This window comes from Nelumbo lutea, chromosome 2 (genome assembly GCF_056320005.1).
Source record: "Nelumbo lutea isolate HS-2025 chromosome 2, American lotus-T2T, whole genome shotgun sequence".
Classification (NCBI taxonomy): domain Eukaryota; kingdom Viridiplantae; phylum Streptophyta; class Magnoliopsida; order Proteales; family Nelumbonaceae; genus Nelumbo; species Nelumbo lutea.
Genome location: NC_142685.1, coordinates 39,036,502 through 39,057,745, shown reverse-complemented (window position 1 = coordinate 39,057,745; position 21,244 = coordinate 39,036,502). Strand labels below are relative to the sequence as shown.

The following is a 21,244-nucleotide window of genomic DNA, read 5'->3' as shown; positions in this document are numbered from 1 at the left end:
AAAATAATACACATATTACATGTATGATAGAATTATAAATTATGTACGTCGAAGTCTGACCTGTTTGGCCTGAATGGTCAATCTAGAGACCTACGATCTTCAGGCGAAAACTATTTGGCCTCCCACTTAGTTTCTAAAATACTTCCATTGATAAGTGCACAACCTCTCGTTAATTATTCACTAAATTTCAAAATAATTAATTTAAAAATTATTGAAAATTTTACTGTAGTTGCCTTTGGTTACAATGCAAACAAATTCGCACTGATGCAAAACTATAGCAGTGCAAATTTTTCGAGTGTAAATTCTGACATATTTTTGCTTCAAAATTTAGCATATTTGGTTTGATTGACATACGAATGAAGTAAATTAAGACATAATAAAACCCAAAACAAAATTAAACGAGAATTTGCATTTTTTTTCATTTGCACTGCCACACATTTGTACTAGTGCAAATAATATTGCACTGCAACCAAACACTAACTTAACTAATGCAAAATAATGCATGCATTTGCCTTCAACCAATTCAATTCAGGCTCTTTTTGACTCCAAACTCGCTTAACAAAGCCCGTGCAACACACGGATCTCGAGTAGTTAATGCCTTCATGCTTAAATTGGAATTTGTTGAGCTTTGGTCAATTGAGAATGTCATAGAGATCTTTTGTGCATTTCTGCTTTAAAAGCTTCAAATTTGGTTCACAAAGCCTGCATCGTTTGGGACTCGACTAGTGTGTATAATATAGATTCCAGACAAATACACTTGCTATTGTAGTGAATATATATATGATTGTGAATCAGACAGGATATGATTGAGATTGTGTATTTCGACTAACGTAACTTATCGTTGGTCCTAAACCAAGGACCATTAATTCGATCTTCATTAACTTGTCTTTTCTCCATTAACACTCCTACAAACACGCGCGATCCCAGAAACTACAAAGAAAGTAAGGACTTTGAGAACATTTTTGACCATAAATTCAATCTTTTCTCATCCTTTTCTTCTTTGACGCATTGTCTCTTTCTCTCTTTCTTTCAATCAATTTTCCTTCCGGCTTCCTATTTTCCCATTCAGGTACTTACGTTCATTAATGATCACGTCTTCTTCTTCTTCTTTTTCAACTAACCACCAATGTCTGAATCATCTGCTGCACCATTACTCTCAGACATTTCTCCCTTCTTTTATATAAGCTTGCATGAAAACAAATTTTATAGTTTTCGATCTGGTTAACCTGTGTAGAATTTTTGCAGAGTTAAAGAAAGGATGCTCAACGTGCTTGTTTCTCGCTGATGTTCGCTCAAACAATCCAAGAGACTAGAGGTACGTAATATAGTAATTGATATTCATTCCAAGCTCTTCTTTTGTTTTTTAATTACGAGGAATAATAGTAAACGATCTTGATTTCTGATGTTGTCCAAAAGTTAAGGGGGTTACTTATTCAGGGTTGGTTTATTTCAGAGAAAGGGGGGAATTATATGGGGCCGGTTCCGCAAGTTTCCAGATTCTGCTGATTGTGTCAGCTTCATTGCTTAGCGGAATTATGAAACTTGTGGAAAATAAGCATCACTAGGAAACTGTTTGATTAAAATACTACTCCAGAAATATGGAATCTCTCGGTAGGAATCCATCAAAGAAGGCAATACGGAGCCCTGCAGGTCCAGGAGCTCAGAGCTCCCGAAACCAAAATGGGCAAGCAATAAAATTTGCTAGGCGGACCTCGAGCGGGCGCTATATCAACCTTTCTAGAGAGGACCTTGATATGTCTGGGGAGATTTCAGGTGACTACATGAACTACACAGTGCACATTCCTCCGACGCCAGACAATCAGCCAATGGACACATCGGTTGCAGTTAAAGCTGAGGAGCAATACGTGTCCAATTCTTTGTTTACTGGAGGATTCAATAGTGTTACTCGAGCCCACCTCATGGATAAAGTGATTGATTCAGAGGTAACCCACCCACAAATGGCCGGAGCCAAGGGCTCGGCCTGTGCCATGCCCGCCTGCGATGGCAAGGTCATGAGGGATGAAAGAGGAAATGATGTAACCCCTTGCGAATGCAGGTTTGTGCTGAATTCTTCATTAAGAATTAAGGCCCTATTTGAGACTATAAGACCCTATCTATCTGTTTAATGGTGATTTCCAAATGAAAACTGCAAATAGTAAGAGGAGTTTGCTTGTGCTTTCCTCTAGGTTCAAAATTTGCAGAGACTGCTACCTAGATGCACAAAAGAGCACAGGTTTGTGTCCAGGGTGCAAAGAGCCGTATAGGGTTGGAGATTTCGATGATGATCCACCAGATACTTCTAGTAGAGCCTTGACATTGCCTGCTCCAGATAACATGGACCCAAAAATGTCTATGGTAAAATCAACAAACAAGTCTTTGCTTATGAGGAACCAAACAGGAGACTTTGATCATAATAGGTGGCTTTTTGAGACAAAGGGGACGTATGGCTATGGCAATGCAATTTGGCCTAGTAAAGACTCTGACGATGATGGGGAAGGGCTTGAAGGGGGCATGGTGGAAACTGATGATAAGCCATGGAGGCCCCTCAGTCGAAAATTGCCAATTCCAGCAGCAATCATCAGCCCTTATAGGTAATGACTGTTGGTCACTCTCGTTAGTTTCCACAATTTTTGTCCATATATATAAAAATGTACATATTTAAGCATCTAAATGGAGCTGTCTATATGTTGTAACTTATAATCAAACATGAAGCATTATTGCCAGAATACTTTGGTTGCAGGTTGCTAATTGCAGTTCGGTTTGTGGTTCTATGCTTGTTCTTGCATTGGCGTGTGACACATCCCAATGAGGAAGCACTTTGGCTTTGGGGAATCTCAATTGTGTGTGAAATATGGTTTGCATTCTCATGGATTCTAGATCAAGTTCCCAAGCTTTTCCCAGTCAACCGGTCTACTGACCTCTCTCTCTTAAGGGACAAATTTGACATGCCATCTCCATCTAATCCCGCCGGGAGGTCTGATCTTCCAGGCGTAGACATGTTTGTGTCTACTGCTGACCCAGAAAAAGAGCCACCACTTGTTACTGCCAACACCATTCTATCAATTCTAGCAGCTGATTACCCCGTGGAGAAGTTGTCCTGTTATGTCTCAGATGATGGTGGAGCTTTGCTTACTTTTGAGGCCATGGCCGAGGCTGCGAGCTTTGCTGACTTGTGGGTTCCATTCTGTCGGAAACATGATATTGAGCCAAGGAATCCAGATACCTATTTTTCCTTGAAAGGTGACCCTACAAAGAACAAGAGGAGGTCTGATTTTGTGAGGGACAGGAGGAGAATTAAGAGGGAGTATGATGAATTTAAAGTGAGGATTAATGGCCTTCCGGACTCGATTAGGAGAAGATCAGATGCGTTTAATGCAAGGGAAGAGATGAAGATGTTGAAGCACATGAGAGAGAGCGGGGCTGATCCTTTGGAGCCCATAAAGGTTCAAAAGGCTACATGGATGGCTGATGGGACTCATTGGCCAGGGACTTGGGCAGTCCCTGCCCGTGATCATGCGAAAGGTGATCATGCAGGGATTCTTCAGGTACATTTTGCTCTTATCTTTGATTAGGTCTTAGGCATTAACTACCGATGTTGTATATTGAAGTTGATACACGTATTAATTAGAGAGAGAGAGAGGGTAAGTTCTTGAGGAATTTTTATGTTTGGTTTGATAGGAAATAAGATCGTAACAGAAAGTGGAGGGAAAGTTGTCAAGGAATTTCACAAAATTTGTGAATAACTGTCTCACAAATTTCTGTTTCTCTTATTTTTCTATCAAACCAAACACAGGCTAATGTTTTAGTCCTTCCACCAACTTGATTTAACTTCAATATATATATAGGTGATGCTAAAGCCTCCCAGCAGTGAACCCTTAATAGGTGGTGCCGAAGATAAGATCATTGACTTTACAGACGTGGACATTCGTCTCCCAATGTTTGTATATGTTTCACGAGAGAAGCGTCCTGGCTATGATCACAATAAGAAGGCTGGCGCCATGAATGCTCTGGTTCGGGCCTCTGCTGTTCTATCCAATGGACCATTCATTCTCAACCTCGACTGTGACCATTACATTTACAACTGCCAAGCCATTCGTGAAGGCATGTGCTTCATGATGGACCGAGGAGGTGAAGACATCTGCTACATTCAATTTCCTCAACGGTTTGAAGGGATAGACCCCTCTGATCGTTACGCTAATAACAACACTGTGTTTTTCGATGGTAACATGCGAGCACTAGATGGAGTTCAGGTGATTAACACAACTGCAACTTACAACACTGTATGTGTTGTGATTAACAATTCCAATGAAGAGCAGTTACTTAGCTAAAATTCGTTTTCTTATAGGGACCCTTTTACGTGGGAACTGGTTGCATGTTTAGGCGATTTGCACTCTATGGGTTTGATCCACCTCAGGCAGATAAGGTTGTACACAAACCTAACGCAGAGGCATATGTACTGAAGCCAAGTGATTTTGATCCTGACCTAGACGTGGAACAACTGCCAAAGCGATTTGGCAACTCTAAAATCCTGGCTGAGTCAATACCCATTGCTGAGTTCCAAGGTCGGCCTCTTGCTGATCACCCTGCTATCAAATATGGCCGACCTCCAGGTGTCCTGAGGGGTCCTCGTCCGCCGCTTGATTCCGCCATTGTTGCTGAGGCAGTCTCTGTGATCTCTTGCTGGTATTTTCTTTAGTTTACCGCTTATATTTTAATAAACCATATCAAACTAAGCGAATGGGGATTCAAGAGTTGGTTCATTTCATTTCTGATGACAAAAATTAGGTACGAGGACAAGACGGAGTGGGGAGATCGAGTGGGTTGGATTTATGGGTCGGTTACAGAAGATGTGGTAACGGGCTACCGCATGCACAACCGTGGTTGGCGCTCAGTTTACTGCATTACAAAGCGTGATGCATTCCGTGGATCAGCTCCAATCAACCTTACTGATCGACTGCATCAGGTGCTGCGGTGGGCTACTGGTTCTGTTGAGATATTCTTCTCTCGAAACAATGCATTCTTGGCTACATCCCGTCTCAAATTCCTTCAGCGACTGTCCTACATCAATGTCGGAGTCTATCCCTTCACTTCCATGTTCCTCATTATGTATTGCTTCCTCCCTGCACTCTCACTATTTTCTGGACACTTCATTGTCCAGACCTTAAACGTAGCGTTTCTGGTCTATTTACTTATCATAACAATTTGCCTCATTAGTCTAGCCATCCTGGAGGTAAAATGGTCGGGAATAGGACTTGAGGAGTGGTGGAGGAATGAACAGTTTTGGCTAATTTCAGGAACTAGTGCTCATTTAGCTGCTGTGATACAAGGTCTGTTGAAGGTGATGGCTGGAATTGAGATATCTTTCACGTTAACGTCCAAGGCTGTAGAGGACAGTGACGATATATACGCAGAGCTGTACCTGGTGAAGTGGACATCACTGATGATACCCCCTATCACCATTGCCATGGTGAACATAATCGCCATGTTTACTGCATTTGCGAGGACAGTCTACAGCACCACGCCGCAATGGAATAAGTTTGTTGGTGGAGCTTTCTTTAGCTTCTGGGTGTTGGCTCATCTGTATCCTTTTGCCAAGGGGCTGATGGGAAGGAGGAGGAAGACGCCAACAATTGTTTTTGTTTGGTCAGGTCTGATCGCAATCACATTGTCGTTGCTTTGGATGGCCTTAACGCCACAGACGGTGGGTGGTACAGCACCAGCTGATGGAGGTGGAGGATTTCAATTCCCTTGAAACTTGAGAGTGCAAATAGAAGTGAATTCTCTCTATAGTTTGAACTATTTTTCAGAGAAATAAGTAGACAATGACAGATTCAATAATTTAGTCGATGATGTATAGTAAAATTATTTCGCTTTCAGAATTCAGAAATGGATGTACGTTACGATACTCGTCTGTAAATTCCTTGTCTTATGTTATATATTTCTTCCTTGTTGGATAAACAAATTAATGATTTTTTAAGATATACAAGAAAATTGGCATAGCTACAGTTGCTATTAATTGAATGGTTATAAGGTTAGCTCTGAGTGAATATATTTAGAAAACTTTAAATTATAATTAAATGATGTTTATCTTAGCTTGATTTATTATGATTGTTATCATTGGTTATACAGCCTGCTGAACAGCTAAAGGGTTCAGGTAATCCTATTTCTAGCTAGGATTCAATAGCCTATTAAGCTCGAATCCGGATTTCCTGCACTTGTTTGGTGTGTGCCATGATGCACTCCCAGTAAAAAAACAGAAAAAAGAAATCCTTTCCTTTCTAACGTCCTCTCCCTATCCTTTTCTTTTTTTCTTCTTCTTCTTCTACTCTCTTTCTCCATCCTCTATTCCTCCCTCCATCGTCATCTCTGAACCAATGAACCAGAACAGCCATAGCAACAAAGCTACCGAAAGTCCGAAGCTGATTAGTTCATTAGAAAACTGAACTGTACACAGTCAAAATAACAAATACAGGTAGCCTAAAATACCTTGATTAACACCTCGATTGTTGGAAAAAAAAACTCAATCAATCTAAAATGTAAAATCCCCCGGTTACCAAATTCAGGCGGGTTTTCTCTCAAGTTAAATAGAAACATATATGAAATACTTGTATAAATATTGTCCAGATAGAAATAACCCAAAAGATTATTTATGAATTAATAAGATAGAAATAAAATCTTCAAACCTATTTTGGAAAGAACGGCCAACAACAGATCAAAAAGTTTAAAACATTTATTAAAAACAAAGAAAGACATTATAGAGTAGACCGATCACCAATGACAAAACAGAAGATAAACCACAAAAGAACCTCGTATATGAAAAAATGGTTTGAAAAAATAAGAAAAAGGAAAGGAAAAGGAAACCAAGAGTTGAGAAATGAAATGGTGCATCAAGAAGCGAAACTTTTCTAAAGAAATTAATAAGTTATTCATGAATCGTTTTGAAAAATAATGGATGGAGATCCGTCCTCTCATATTTGAGGCTATTTATGATCTCTGATCCCTGCCTAATAGATGTGAAAGGAGCGATGAGACTTCCCAACGCTACTTAACAGTTTAAAATAAAATTCCTGCCCCTTGTTAATGGCGTTTGCACAGCTATGAGGTTTGGTATGCAAGAGTTCCCTGTTCCCTCCTAATTCTCGAATTGGCTTTTTTTTCTAATTTTTCTGTTTTATTATTATTATTATTATTATAAAAATATAATATGTCATTTAAATCTCATTAAGAGAGTCATACAAAGCATGACGTGTTACAATCTCATTGGAAGTGCACCACGACACACACCAAACGAGTGCAGGAAATCCGACCTCATTAAGCTTTTAATAGTCATGCACTCGGAAATTCTTAGGCTCCATTCGTTTTTTGGAAAATTACTTATCCCACAGGTAAATGAAATTATCCAGCTGGGTAAGTGTTTTAACTCATGTTCTTTTATTTTTCAGATAAATAAGATAATAACCGTTTTAGTCATAAAAAAGTTTTAAAAGGTCAATTTTGTCCTGTCCAATTGTTGGTAAATATGCAGGGAAAATAATTTTTTCTAAACCCAACATAAATCTGAAAAAAGATATGGGTATCTTGGTGAATGAAAAACAAAATCCCATTTATCAACTTTTCCCTCTCAAGATCCAAACAAAGAATGGGCCCTTAATATCAGGTGAATTGCAAAAATCTTCCAATTCAGTAGCGCAAGATGAATATATATCAGTAATTGTGAAAAAAAAAATCCTAAAAAAAATTCTAGCAAGAAAGAGCAAATAACCTTCAGGCCCACAGACGTTTTATTGGAAAAGAAAAACGAAAGAGGAGAATGTACAACAAGGAGCAGCAAAAAATAAGCTTCAGGCCCGCAAGCCCAACGCACTAAAGCTAAAAAAAAAATACTAGGCCCACATAGGAACAACCCAAACAAAGCCCAAACACCCAAAAACGATTGACCAGCAATTCAAAAAACACCAATTAAGGGACCAATCAAAGCCCAACCCAACCAGAAAACAATAAGACATAGCCAAGGCCCAAGGTAGATAAAGTGTGGGATCTCCCTGACTCTATTCTCCCCCTTCCCTTGGTGCATTTCGACACCTTACAACTTGCTTGGACAATACAACTCACAAACAAATCCGAAAGATTTCGTAATTTTTGGCTAGCCAGACAACCACCAAATGTCATCAGCCTTGCCCAAGGACACATAGCTGGAGCAATGTCACAGAAGGCCCATGACTGCGTCACTCAACCTCTAAGACTCTCCAATACCTCTTTGGTGTGCTCCTCACCAGCAATCCGAATTGGCTCCCTCTCCTCACTTCTGATCATCTCGACTGAGCATGTATCCTTCTTCGAGTCTACTAAGGCCAAAGGAGTACTCATGCTACGATCTGCTTCCACTTTGATAAGAACATTCAACTCATCTTTGTCAATGTATCACTCTCACCACAGTTACGTGCATAACGGCCCATCAGTTGGCCCATGGGCCGGCACACCATGGCATGATTGTATGGATCGCACTGCCCACAGCCCGCATGCTGGCACGGCCCATGGGCCCGAAGAGGGCCGTGCATCACCCACCCGAGAAACTAGCTGTTGGTGCTCCCAATAGCTGGTTTCAGCTTTTTGGGGGAAAAATGACAACAATGCCCCCCAATAGCTATATAATAGCTAGTTTAGGGGGCATTTAAGTAAATTGATAATGACTTTATAACGACAAAAATACCCCTCTCAACAACTAAAGAACGACTAGTTTTTAGGGTATTTTGGGCAGTTGAATTATTTTCAACTCCTATAAGTAGCCCTATCCTCTACACCAGTCCACCATTCTCATCACACCAATTTAGCAATTCTCGTACTCTCTTAGTCTCTCATCTCCTCATATAGTCTCATATAGTCACTCATACTATCATACACTTAGGTAGTTGGGCACTTAGCAATTTAGCCGTTTAGGAGGCTTTGAGAGGCTTCAATAGTTGAAATCAAGTTGGGATTCTTAATCAATAATCCGATCATCCAAGTAAGTGCGATTAAATTAATTTTTATTTTTTTTAGAATTAAAAAATGGCGAACTCCTCCTCCCGAAACCAATTCCCCAACAATAAGTTCACTACCTCAATTTGGAAAATATTTAAAATAGAGGAGGTTAGGGGGAAAATGACAGCAATGCCCCCCAATAGCTATATAATAGCTAGTTTAGGGGGCATTTAAGTAAATTGATAATGACTTTATAACGACAAAAATACGCCTCTCAACAACTAAAGAATGACTAGTTTTTAGGGTATTTTGGGCAGTTGAATTATTTTCAACTCCTATAAGTAGCCCTATCCTCCACACCAGTCCACCATTCTCATCACACCAATTTAGCAATTCTCGTATTCTCTTAGTCTCTCATCTCCTCATATAGTCTCATATAGTCACTCATACTATCATACACTTAGGTAGTTGGGCACTTAGCAATTTAGCCGTTTAGGAGGCTTTGAGAGGCTTCAATAGTTGAAATCAAGTTGGGATTCTTAATCAATAATCCGATCATCCAAGTAAGTGCGATTAAATTAATTTTTATTTTTTTTAGAATTAAAAAATGACGAACTCCTCCTCCCAAAACCAATTCCCCAACAATAAATTCACTACCTCAATTTGGAAAAATATTTAAAATAGAGGAGGTTGGGGGGAAGGGAAAAAGAGCTATTTGCCAAAAATGTAGGATCGACTTTAGCTTCAGTAGCAAGGGTGGTACTGGCCACTTGACCAAACATTTGTTTTTCCATGAGAAACAAGAAAAAGACATCTACTTTAAAGATTTGCTAAATGTTGAGGATAAATTACAAAACAAAGAAGGGCGCGACAATACTACACCTAATGAAGCAAATGATTAAAGTCAAGGAGATGGAGTAATTTTCTCAATTTTATTTAAATTATTTGTTATTTTTTCAACAATGTAACTTTTATTTTCAATTTGTATTTTTATATTTCAAATGAATTAAAATTCCTATTTTTTTCCAATTTGTTATCCATTTTGTATTTTGGTAAGTATTTTTTTCATTCATTTGTTAGATTTTTTTTTTCAATTTGTTCCTAGAGCGGGCAAAGCCCAAAGGAAAGTTAGCAAAGAAAAAAAAACTGTCTAGGCCTTTCTGGCCTAGTTCAACCCAAGCCCACACCATGGCCTATAGCTCGCTCGGCCCAGGCCTGGGGCCCAACACGGGCTTGGGCTGTGTGTCGTGTTGGGCCAACCCCCCAACTTATCCCAGGGGAGGGAAGCATGGTCCGGCTTGGCCCGTGTGTCAGCATGGCACGACCCACTCTTTCCATGGGTCGTAGGCAGGCCATGTCATGCCAGCCCAGCACGACCCAATTTACACCTCTCGGTTTAAGTTGGAAGAGCACATTACTATGTGCCTATATTCAGTTAGCATTGTGTTGGGCCATGCATGGAGTGGAGAGCCGCATGGGCCCATTTGGGAAGTTGTTTGTTACTTGTTTTAAAATGTTAGAATTGTCACCCGACCTTGATTTTGGGTCCAGTTTTGTTGAAACCTGTCCTTCAGTCAAAAACTGTCTGACTCGAGTGATTAAACCATTGACCTATTTGACCCAATCACTAAGTCACGGGTTGCAAACTTAACGTGTACAAACTTTTGAAGGCCATAATGCACTATGATGTCCAATTAGGGTGATTTTTTTTGGGTTACTTTTCGAGATTTATGTATCTCTTGCCTTATTATTTTTGAAAAAAAAAACCATTTTTTGGCTTCAAATCTTAATTTTTGATATTTTTTTATAAATAAATAAATAAATAATGAATTAAAAGCATAAATTAAAAATAAAATAATGCATATATTATATGTAAAACATAATTATATACTATTTATTGATAAAACATGTATTTGCATGCATATATATACATATATACACAAATGGTATGACCCATTCGACCTCGAGGAAAAAACAGATCGACCTCCAGGTTGCTTTTTAAAACATTGATTTTACCTTAAACTGTTTGGTTTTTATCAGAGTTCTACAGTCTCCCCAAAAATGGATGAAAACTAGCGTTGCAAGTTAACTTTGGTTGTTGGGGCCCAACAGCACAGGCTGTTGAGACAGTTTCAGGGCAATTCACCTATTCACGCCTATACTTTGGTTTTTAGTCAAAATAAATTAAGTTGTAATTACTAATTTATCCATTCTCATGGTAACGTGGCATTTCCAGAAATTCTCTTAACAGCATAGTCTGTTGGGCCCCAACAGCTAAAGTTTTCTCATTTACTAAAGGCCACCGTTTTGCACAAAATGCTGAAACCCATTCATAATTCATTTAGACCTACTCTTGAAGAGAAAAAGGTTCTTGAGGTTACAGATGAAAGGTTATTTCACACAAACTCTCCTAGTCCTAGGTGCTATGGCCACCTTAAGCCACTCCCAAATCATTGAAACAAACATAATTAATTGAGCATGCCCTTTAAATCCAAGAAAACTAGAATCCCGTGTAACAAGGCCCAAATCATAGGTCCACTGATGGCCCACTATTAAGGAATTAGGATAAGATCATTATTGTTGAGTTGTTAAGATAAAGATAAGAGAGAGTGTGGAGACTAAGATATAGTTTTTGGGATTATATAGTCTATATGCATTCAATGTAATTATCAGCTCAGCAACACAACTCATTCATCTTCTTTAATATTTTACATGGTATCAGAGCCCAAGGTTCAATCTAGAGGCTTTTCAACGTGATTCCCACATTGGATGGGTGGCCGACATCTTTGCCATCCATCGGGTATTAACACAATAATACCGGCTTAATTATCATGCTTCTGATCGCATGCCACTGTTGTTCTTGCACATTTTCCATCAAATTTGTTCTTTGGAGTTGATCCTAGAATTTCATGAGTTGTGCTCGCCATTATCCTCGACTCTATCGTCATCATCTCACTAACATTGTGATCGACCATCAGACCAGACAAATTTTCTGCTGAAACATGATGTGTTATCCGATGTTGCTGCTTGAGAATTGAGAGTGTCAATTCTTCTCAGATTTCTACTCGGTAACACCATTTGCCTAGTCCAAACAACTCTGGCAATTCTTTGCCAACACCAAATCTTTGGAATCATCTATAGATGCCGCACTATTTCCGAGCAGTTTGTGGAATGTGGACGCATGTTTGCTCTTCTTAATTTGGCCCATTGAGGCCCATTTACATTTATTTTCTGTCCCATTGAGGCATTGTATGTTTTGGTTCATAGTGGCCCACCTTCGATTTTTTCCTATTTAGGCACTTAGTTGACCCATCGTGCTCCATCTTTGGTTTAGTCAATCAAGAATTCAAGACAACTTTGTTGACCAACTGAAGTCGTTATTGGCCCTGGTTGGCCCACTTTCATGTTGGTCCGATGTGGACCGTTCCGTGTTGGATCAAGAACTCGGGCCATAGAGGTATTTCAATTGACCCAATGAGGTCTCTTTGGGCCTGTTTTGGCCTATCTCTGACTAGGCACAATTGGCCGGTCCATTGTCATAATTACAACTAGAATAGACGATTTCAAAACATCATTAGGTTGCAGTTTGGGAATGAGGGGGATATGACTTATGAGAAAACGGTGAATAGTCACCAGAAATCTGATATTGGGTCTTTCTTTCTGGTCTAGGAAGACAATGAATAGTTAGTTCTCAGAATCAAAGTGTTACCGTGTTTTGGGGAAAGAGAGAAAGAAAAGGGGACAGTACGAGGGATGGGTAGGAATGAGGGAGCGAGAGAGAGAGAGAGAGAGAGGAAGAAAGTGAGAGAGGCATTCAAATCTTCTACTGCAACTTGTAGCGGTGGTGACGAAATAGGGGAAAACGAAGGTGGGTGAAGAAAGGAATCGGGAGGGAAGGAGAAGAGAGAATGGTGGGAATAAAAGGATAAGAAAAAGAAACAGAGAAATGCTTGCCAGTGGTGATGACGGGGAAGACAGAAAAGATACCATTGAGGATTTGTTAAAAAAATGGAAAAAAAAAAAAGGAAAGATGGAAAGGAAAAGGGGGAAAAGTAGGAAAGGGGAGGGAGAGAGAGAGAGAGGGAGATGATGGAAGGTTAGTTGCCGGCTGCCGCCATTGGTTTGAGTAGAGAAGATAGTGAACAGTCGTTTTTGCGATTAGGGCGATTAGGCGATTAAAGCAATCAGGATTTTTGAGAGTCGCAAGTTTAAATTTATATGTGTAGCGTGTGATTAGTACATCTTAAAGAATGGCGTACCAGGTCAGATGGCGTTTGTTTACTGGTGCGTGTAACTGAGAAAAAAGTTTCCTTTCTGAGAAATCGTGAACCTATCATCTCCTTCGCTACCGAGTTTTTCAACGACAAATTGAATGTTCGAGCGGTCAGCCAAACACTACTCATAAATGAAAATGTTTGTCTCGAAGGGAAGAGGGGAGGGAAAATTTTTCATCAGTTAAGTTTTGTTTTGAATTTTGAGTAGTACTGGGCAAATTTGACATTTCCTTTCTTTTCATTAGCACTTAACGATGTCAATTTTCAGAAAGACTAAGAATACTTTAAACAATACGCAAGTAATAAGGGTAGAGTTAGTCAATTAACTAAATCAAAAGAGTAGTTTAAGAAATTTGTCCAAAATATTTCTAATTAATTATCCTCATTAGCTATCACTCTCTTAATTCAAAATCTTCATTGTGACACACCTTTGAAGACCAAACCCTACAATTACCTAAAATCTTCATTTTGACTATCCACCAAACTGTAGACCTAAAAATATTGATTTTACCCCTTATACAAAAGGATTCCAAATCGATTATTGATTGCAACTTTCCTAATTTTTCATCGTAATACATCATCCAAGACATCCAAACCCTATTAATCCCTTTCTAAACCTCCTAATTGACCACCCATTGAATTTTAAATCCAAAAATACCTATTTTATCCCTTACATAGAAAGATTCCAAATCAAGCACTCTCATTAGTTGCAACTCTCCAAATTGAATATTTTCATCATAGCATAACCTACAAGACATTTGGGCCTCACCATCACCTTTCTAAACCCCCTAATCGACTATGCAATCAATTTTAGACCCAAAAACACCCATTTTACCCCTCCAAGAAAGATTCTGATTCAACATCTATCAAGGAAGGTTTTGATTCAATGACTCCCGTTGCTCACTATCAAACAAAACATAGCCAAAAGGATTGCATGAAATTCAAAGAGCACTAGAATTCTTTGGAAGATTCCAAGGATAGAGAACCTATTAAAGAAGATTAAAAACAGGGTGGATCCAAAAAAACTCGCTAAACTTTACAAACTAGAATTCTTTGGAAGATTTTCCATCATACCTTGTAATTTAACTCAAGTGATAATTTGATCCCCGGAAATTTAAAATGTGATAATTCAATACCCAAACTTTTAATTTTTCAAATCGGTACCTGACATTAACTCACCCTCAGTCAAAGCCATCACATGTGCATTTTAAATAAATTTCATAATACCAAAACTAACCTTTGTAATAATATTTGAACCATTTTACCTTTTCCTTTCTTTTTTACCCTAGTCCCCTTTCTCTTCAATTTGTGTTGAAGTAAGACAGAGGAGAGGTGAAGTTAACTGATCGTTCTTCATTATTCAAAACGTGAACAACAAAAGAGAGAAGCAGGCAGCAAAAGCAAGAACCCAGAAACAATGTTTTACGGATTCTCCGACGGTGAGTGAGTCCCAACCGTAGAAGGTCGAGCCAAACCAAGTGAATCTATTCAAACCTCTTTTGTCTCTCTCTGTTTGTGGGGCTATGTTCTTCTGTTCTATCTATATCAATGGGGTCAATCAAATCAAACACTTCGTCAACACTCCAATAGAGGAACTCGATAGCTTCTTCCCTGCTCTCCTCAAAGCTCGATCTCCCCCGGTGTTGAGCTCAAGCTTTCCCAATGGCGACAAGTCTTCGTCGTTGTCCACTGATTTCGAGCTTGTCTCTTTACAATCACAGACTTAAAACTTCCTTAAGGGACTTGATGCCTTCATCCCTGGCACAGTAATCCAGTCTCCAACCGGCTCTGGTTCTCTGTCCGGCTATGAGATTTCCATCAAGAACCGCCTCGTCAAACAGGTTGCCTGGGCTTACCTCCATTCCATGTCTTCGCCCATGGACTCCTCCGACCGGCATTTCTTTCGGTAGATGTGGACCAGGTTTTCCGGTGAGTACTTGAGGAATTCGGTTAGTGCTTGTATTGGGTTCATTAATCGAAAAATTATCCCAAGGATCACACGAGTCTTTGATCGGTTGCTTGGCAACATTTGGGTAGGATAGAGACATGAAGGGCGACTTTAGTAATGGTAGCTACCTACCTCGTTGACGTTGATCAGTGATGGTAACGACTGTTACAAATCTCTATGTAATTGACAAAATAGATTTTGTTTTCAATGTGAATTTAATATCTATACTTTTGTTCAAAGTTCCGTTTCTTAGACAAAGAGGTGGATAGAGATGCAAACTAAAGAGAAAAAAATGAAGAATTAACTCTAATTAATTCGAAAAAAAAGGAAGAAAGAACAATCTTTGGGTTACAATTTGTGTTTTTTCTTTTTACATTTTCTTTCACTTTTCCTTATGGGCTGGTGTTGAAACGATCTTCTGGGCTGTTTGATGAATGGTGGTGGTGCCTTGTCTATAACCGGACTTGGAGATTGTGTCAGAACTCAGTTTTGGGAACCATGCGCGATACGCTGGTGGTGGTGATGTCGAGAACCAGATGCGCATTTGCATCTTTTATGCCTTGATTGGCAGTGAATTAACGCCAGGTACCGGATTGTCAAAAAATTAAAAGTTTAGATACTAGATTGTATTTTAAAGTTTGGAGATCAAATTGTCACTGTAGTCAAAGTAATCGCGAATTTTTCCTAAATTAATTGTTATAAGACAATTGGATGAATTTGCTTTATTAAGGCCGTAAGTTTCATTCCTTCATGATCATGATCATTAGTTATATTTTATTGGATATATCTTTTTTTGGAATGCTATTTTATTACTTAATTCTTTTATTGCTCATATGCCAAAATTCTTCAGGAACTAAATATTTTGAAATTAAATAAATGTCAAACAACTTAGGCCGTGTTTGGTTCAATTTTCATTCTTACCCAAGATGAAATTCTAAAATGGAAAAGAATGGGTAAAAATAGGCAAATTGAGAAAATATTGCTATGAATCAAACACTTGTTTTTTCTAAAAATGTATTCCTTTCGGACCCATAAGCATCCTATGTTGCTCATTTTCATTCTTCAAAAAAAAAAAAAATTGTGCTAGTTTTCACAAACTGCCAGCCTAGGTCTCCAATAGTCAATGTTTACCAATTGGCATAGATGTTTTGTAAAAGTGCTTTTATAAAAGCACTTTTATAAAAATGCTTTTATAAAAGTACTTTTGTAAAATAGCTTTTATAAAAGTACTTTCATAAACATGCTTTTATAAAAGTACTTTCTCAAAAGTGCGTATGTACTTTTGTGAAAGTATTTTTGTGAAAGTACTTTCATAAAAGTGCTTTCGTAAAAGTGCTTTCGTAAAACCACTTCCATAAAAGTGCTTTTATAAAAGTACTTCCGTAAAAGTACTCCCATAAAAGTGCTTTTATAAAAGTACTTCCGTAAAAGTGCTTTCATAAAAGTAGTTCCATAGAAGTGCTTTTATAAAGTACTTTCGTAAAAGTGATTTTATAAAAATGCTTTCGTAAAAGTACTTCCTTAAAAGTACTTTCGTAAAAAGTGCTTTCACAAAAATACTTCCATAAAAGTGTTTTTATAAAAATATTTTCATAAAAGTGCTTTTATAAAAGTACTTACCTAAAAGTTCTTTAGTAAAAGTTCTTTTCTAAAAGTGCTTTAATAATGTACTTTTATAAAAGTGATTTCGTAAAAGTATTTTTGTAAAAGTACTTCCATAAAAGTATTTTCGTAAAATACTTCTGTAAAAGTGTTTTTATAAAAGTGCTTTCGTAAAAGTACTTTCAGAAAAGTTAATATATTTTCTGCATCATGCTATCCCTTGGATGAATAAAATATAAAAATGGAATAAGTTAATAAAATATAAAAAATACTATATGGTTACAAATTGAAAATATAAAATTACATTGTTAAAAGAATTTTAAAAAAATATATCAAATTAATTAAATAAAATTATAAAAATTTACAATAATTTGAAAAAATGAAAAAATATATACAAGTAGTCAAAGTTCATGAATCATTCATGACTTTCATCATCTGCTTTGGGTGAAATGTCCGGTGTTGCATCATGCTATCCCTTGTCTTGTTAATCTATCTTCTGCATCTAGTCAATCCTTGAAGCAGATGCACATCTCAATGCTCTCATCCTTCATGCAACTTCTTTTGTCATCTAGCACCCGGGTACCTGCACTAAAACAAGACTCTGATGGAATTGTAGACACCAGAGGGTTTAGTAGATCATGTGCCATGGCGACGAGAAATCGGAGAATTTTTTAAGTGTTCACTCCACCAGGCTAAAATATCAAAATTATTTGATACTTCACCTAAATTAGAATTTGTAAATAAAAATTAAGTTCAGTAAATGAACATGTTGTAGGACTAGCAAATTTCTGCCTTCTACTTATTAAATAAAAATGTTTTTCTCTTTTACTACTAGGTTCAAGGTCAGAAGTAGAAGAAGAAGATGATGAACAAGTTGTAGGAATTCCTACAACTTCAGATTCATACAAACTATACATTTCAAATAATAAATTATTAATTTCTTCTTTTTTATTTCCTATATCAATATTCATATTTTCACAATATGTTTCAAGTAAAATATCTAAACCACCTTTCCTAATCCTAGGGTCTAATATTGTAGCTAAACAATAAAGGGGATAAATGTTCTCCCAATATTTTTTAAATTTATTTTCCATAATTTCAACAATACATTGAAATTGTGGATATTTAGCAAAACAATCACTAATTACCATTAATTGATATGGTAAATTATAACTAATTGGATAATAAATTTTAGATAATTCATTTGTTGCATCATAAAAATGCTTTAAAAAATCTCTTACACAGACTGTCATTTCCCAGTCTTCCTCAAATATCATATTATTAGGCATTTTTGAATTATAAAAATTAGAAAGAATTTGTTTATGAGATATACAACTCTCTAACATAGCATAGGTAGAACTCCACCTTTGCTTTACATCTAATATAAAATGTTTATATTTTAAACCAAAATTTTGGCATAAATATTTAAATTCTTGTTTTCTTGCCCTTGAACTTTTTATATACATATAATACAATTTCTAATTTTTGAAGTATGATTTGAAATAATATTCAAGGCATCTTGAATACATAAATTTAAGATGTGACATGCACATTTAATATGAAATAAGTTACCATTTAAGCATGGTTTTAACTGAGATTTTAAAATATTTATTGCATAATCATTATTTCTAGCATTATCAAAACCAATACATAAGCATGCAAAGTATTTAAAATACTTGCAGCAATAGCTGGGCCACTATGTAGCCATTCAAGCCTAGTAAAACTTAAAATTTTTTTATTCAAAAGCTAATTTTCATCAATGAAATAGCCAGTAACACAAATATAACTAATATTAAATTTGGATGTCCAAACATCCGAAGTAATTGCAATTTTAGAATTAAGATTTGCTAACAAAAAAATTAAATTTTGTTTATATGAATAAAATTTTTTTAAAGCAACCGTTCTTATAGTATTCCTAGAAAATTTTTTATGTTGTGAGTTTACAGAATGCAACCATTTTTCTACCTTTGGATCTTCAGCTAATATAAATGGTTGATCTGAATGTACAATATACTTAGCAAGTTCTTGTCTCATTTTTTCTTGTGAATGTCTAAAAGTACCAAAACTAGCCCCCCTCCTAATTTGTGTTTGAGTTGTTTCTCTCCCTTCATCTTCTTCTCACTCATGTGTGAGCAGATGTCTGCTCAAATAACCCGTACCACCCTTGCTACAATAGCTAAAATCTTTCATACATTTTTGGCAAAACGGCCATTTTCCCCTTCCCACCAATATCTTCTACTTTGAAAACTTTCCAAACCGGCCTACTCAGCTTAGAAGCCCTCTGTTTTCCCCTAGTATCACCACTATCGGGGGTGAAAGTTCCACTTCCATCAACATCAATTGCACCAGTGCTAACACTATCGTGATGCGATTGAATGTCATCCATGGTCACCATGTTGGGGAATCGGTTTTCAGAAGAGCTAACCATTTTTTTTAATTCTAAAAAGATAAAAATTAATCTAATTCAAATTACCCAGATTGCCGGTTCAAAATTTCAATTTGATTTCAACGGTTGAAGCCTTTCAACATCCAAGCATCCCAAATTAAGATACTTGAGCTGGTTGAGCAAGCCTTCTTCTTGTTGAAAGTCAAAACTTCGATAAAGTTTAGACTTGAGAATTGGAGAATGCAGAATCAGACAATTAGCTAATCAGAATTTCTCATATTGCAGATAATTGAGAATGTATGAGTATGAAAGAGAGAGAGAAGAGATTAAGAGAATTGTTGAATTGGTGTGATGAGAATGGTGGAGGATAGGACTATTTATAGGAATTGAACATAATTCAATTGCCCAAAATACCCAAAAAACTATATGTTATTTAGTTGTTAGGGAGGGGTATTTTGGTCATTATAAAATTATTAATAACTTTACCCAAAATGCCCCCTAAACTAGTTGTTATATAGCTGTTGGGGGCATTTATGTCATTTTCTCAACCCCCATAAGCAAAATACACAATACCCCCTTAATATGGCTATTTCTAGTTGTTGGGGGGGGGTATTTCTATAGAAACCCCCAAAAAGTTAAAACTGGCCGCTACGGGCCTGGCGGGCCGTGTTGTACCGGCACGCAAGTGGCATGGCACGTGCCCATGGGCCTCGAACCCCGGTCCCAGATCAATGAACCAAACATGGCCTTAATTGCTTTGGTATGATTATGATGTTGATTAACTTATATATATATTTTTTGAAAATTTGATTAATTTTATAGAGGCTTGCATTATTGACAAAATTAACATATCCCCTTGGTAAATCTTTTATGGGTGTTGTGATAAAAATGTTTTAGTTTTTCATGTTCGAGGGTTCAAGTATTTAGACATCCTTCATTAGATGGTTATCTTTTTAACACAATTTGTCTCGTGATGTTGCAGAATCCAATCACAATATTTTATATTGCTATATGCTTGGACCTTTGTAATGGTAAGAGAAGGATAATATTGTATGATAAAATCTTTAAGGTTTGAATACATGGTAATGTTCTCAATGTCAATTAACTTGGTACGGATGTAGCATTGTGTACACAATTAAATTTTAAAATTCAACTTTATATACACAAATATGAATGTTTATTATTTTGTTGTTTTCTTTATAGGTTGAGTCTTTAACTACAAAGTTAATCGAGACAAAGTGGAGCAAATGCTTCAATCGAGATGTAAATTGGTTTCATAATATAATAAGGGAACGTTGGAATGGCCTATTTAGAGATGGCGATTTGACCCATTTCTATGGGGCTTTGCCCTGATTAGGGCGGGTTTATTTACCATTGGTCAGGGTTTGGTGTAAGTTTGGGGAAAATCCGAAATTCTAGGGATTGGGGACAAGGCAGGGATGGTATTTGTCCACCCAACCCCAACTCCGCCCCAACTATATTATATAACATAATATGTATAAAATTGTTAATATATGCTCATGTATATTATATTATTATATATTATATTATACTATATTATATTACATAATATAACATATTTCTAGGTAGGTTCCAAAAAAAAAAATTATAAATATACAAGGAAGAATGAGGTTAAGATTTTTACCCCCGCCCCGGTGAGGTTTGGGGCGGGGATGAGGTAGGGAATTTCAATTCGGGGTCAGGTATGGGGCAAGGAAAACTTCGCCCCGCTCCACCCCATTTCCATTTCTAGGCCTATTCCCATAGTTTGTTGGGATCAGGTAAGGATAGGAATGGGAATTGGAATAACGGGAATGAGATTTCATTCCCAAGGGATCAAAGGGCAGAGAATGGTCATTCCCTTTTGTACAATGCCTGTGGCTAAAGACTTAATTGATGATCAAACTATAACTATGAGATTCCAATTCTGTCAAACCAAAAAGGTTAAAATTGAAATAGCCTATTCCGATTCTGATTCCAGCCCTTGTTCCTACGAACCAAACGAGGCCTAAGTTTTGTCAAATCATGACAATATGCTACCTTTAGCTACAATTTTCAGAAACCATAGTTATA

At 37.2% G+C, this 21,244-nt stretch overlaps 1 protein-coding gene across 1 annotated transcript; it reads left to right on the top strand.

Annotated features, from left to right (window-relative positions):
• Positions 1-964: 964 nt before the first annotated feature.
• CSLD4 (cellulose synthase like D4) lies at positions 965-6,016 on the top strand. Its single transcript, XM_088967356.1, has 8 exons — positions 965-1,069; positions 1,246-1,315; positions 1,454-2,056; positions 2,187-2,591; positions 2,741-3,545; positions 3,846-4,250; positions 4,346-4,683; positions 4,786-6,016. Exons 3-8 carry the CDS (start codon positions 1,599-1,601, stop codon positions 5,750-5,752), a joined length of 3,378 nt encoding a protein of 1,125 aa, XP_088823482.1. The 5' UTR covers positions 965-1,069; positions 1,246-1,315; positions 1,454-1,598; the 3' UTR covers positions 5,753-6,016.
• The last annotated feature ends 15,228 nt before the right edge of the window (positions 6,017-21,244 follow it).

What these genes read in the sequence shown, in the direction of transcription:
- CSLD4 (XM_088967356.1), top strand. Translation starts at nt 1,599, where the DNA reads ATGGAATCTCTCGGTAGGAATCCATCAAAGAAGGCAATACGGAGCCCT. An exon ending in ATCATGCAGGGATTCTTCAG is followed by an intron (nt 3,546 to 3,845) that starts GTACATTTTGCT and finishes ATATATATATAG; the next exon opens with GTGATGCTAAAGCCTCCCAG. An exon ending in GAGCACTAGATGGAGTTCAG is followed by an intron (nt 4,251 to 4,345) that starts GTGATTAACACA and finishes GTTTTCTTATAG; the next exon opens with GGACCCTTTTACGTGGGAAC.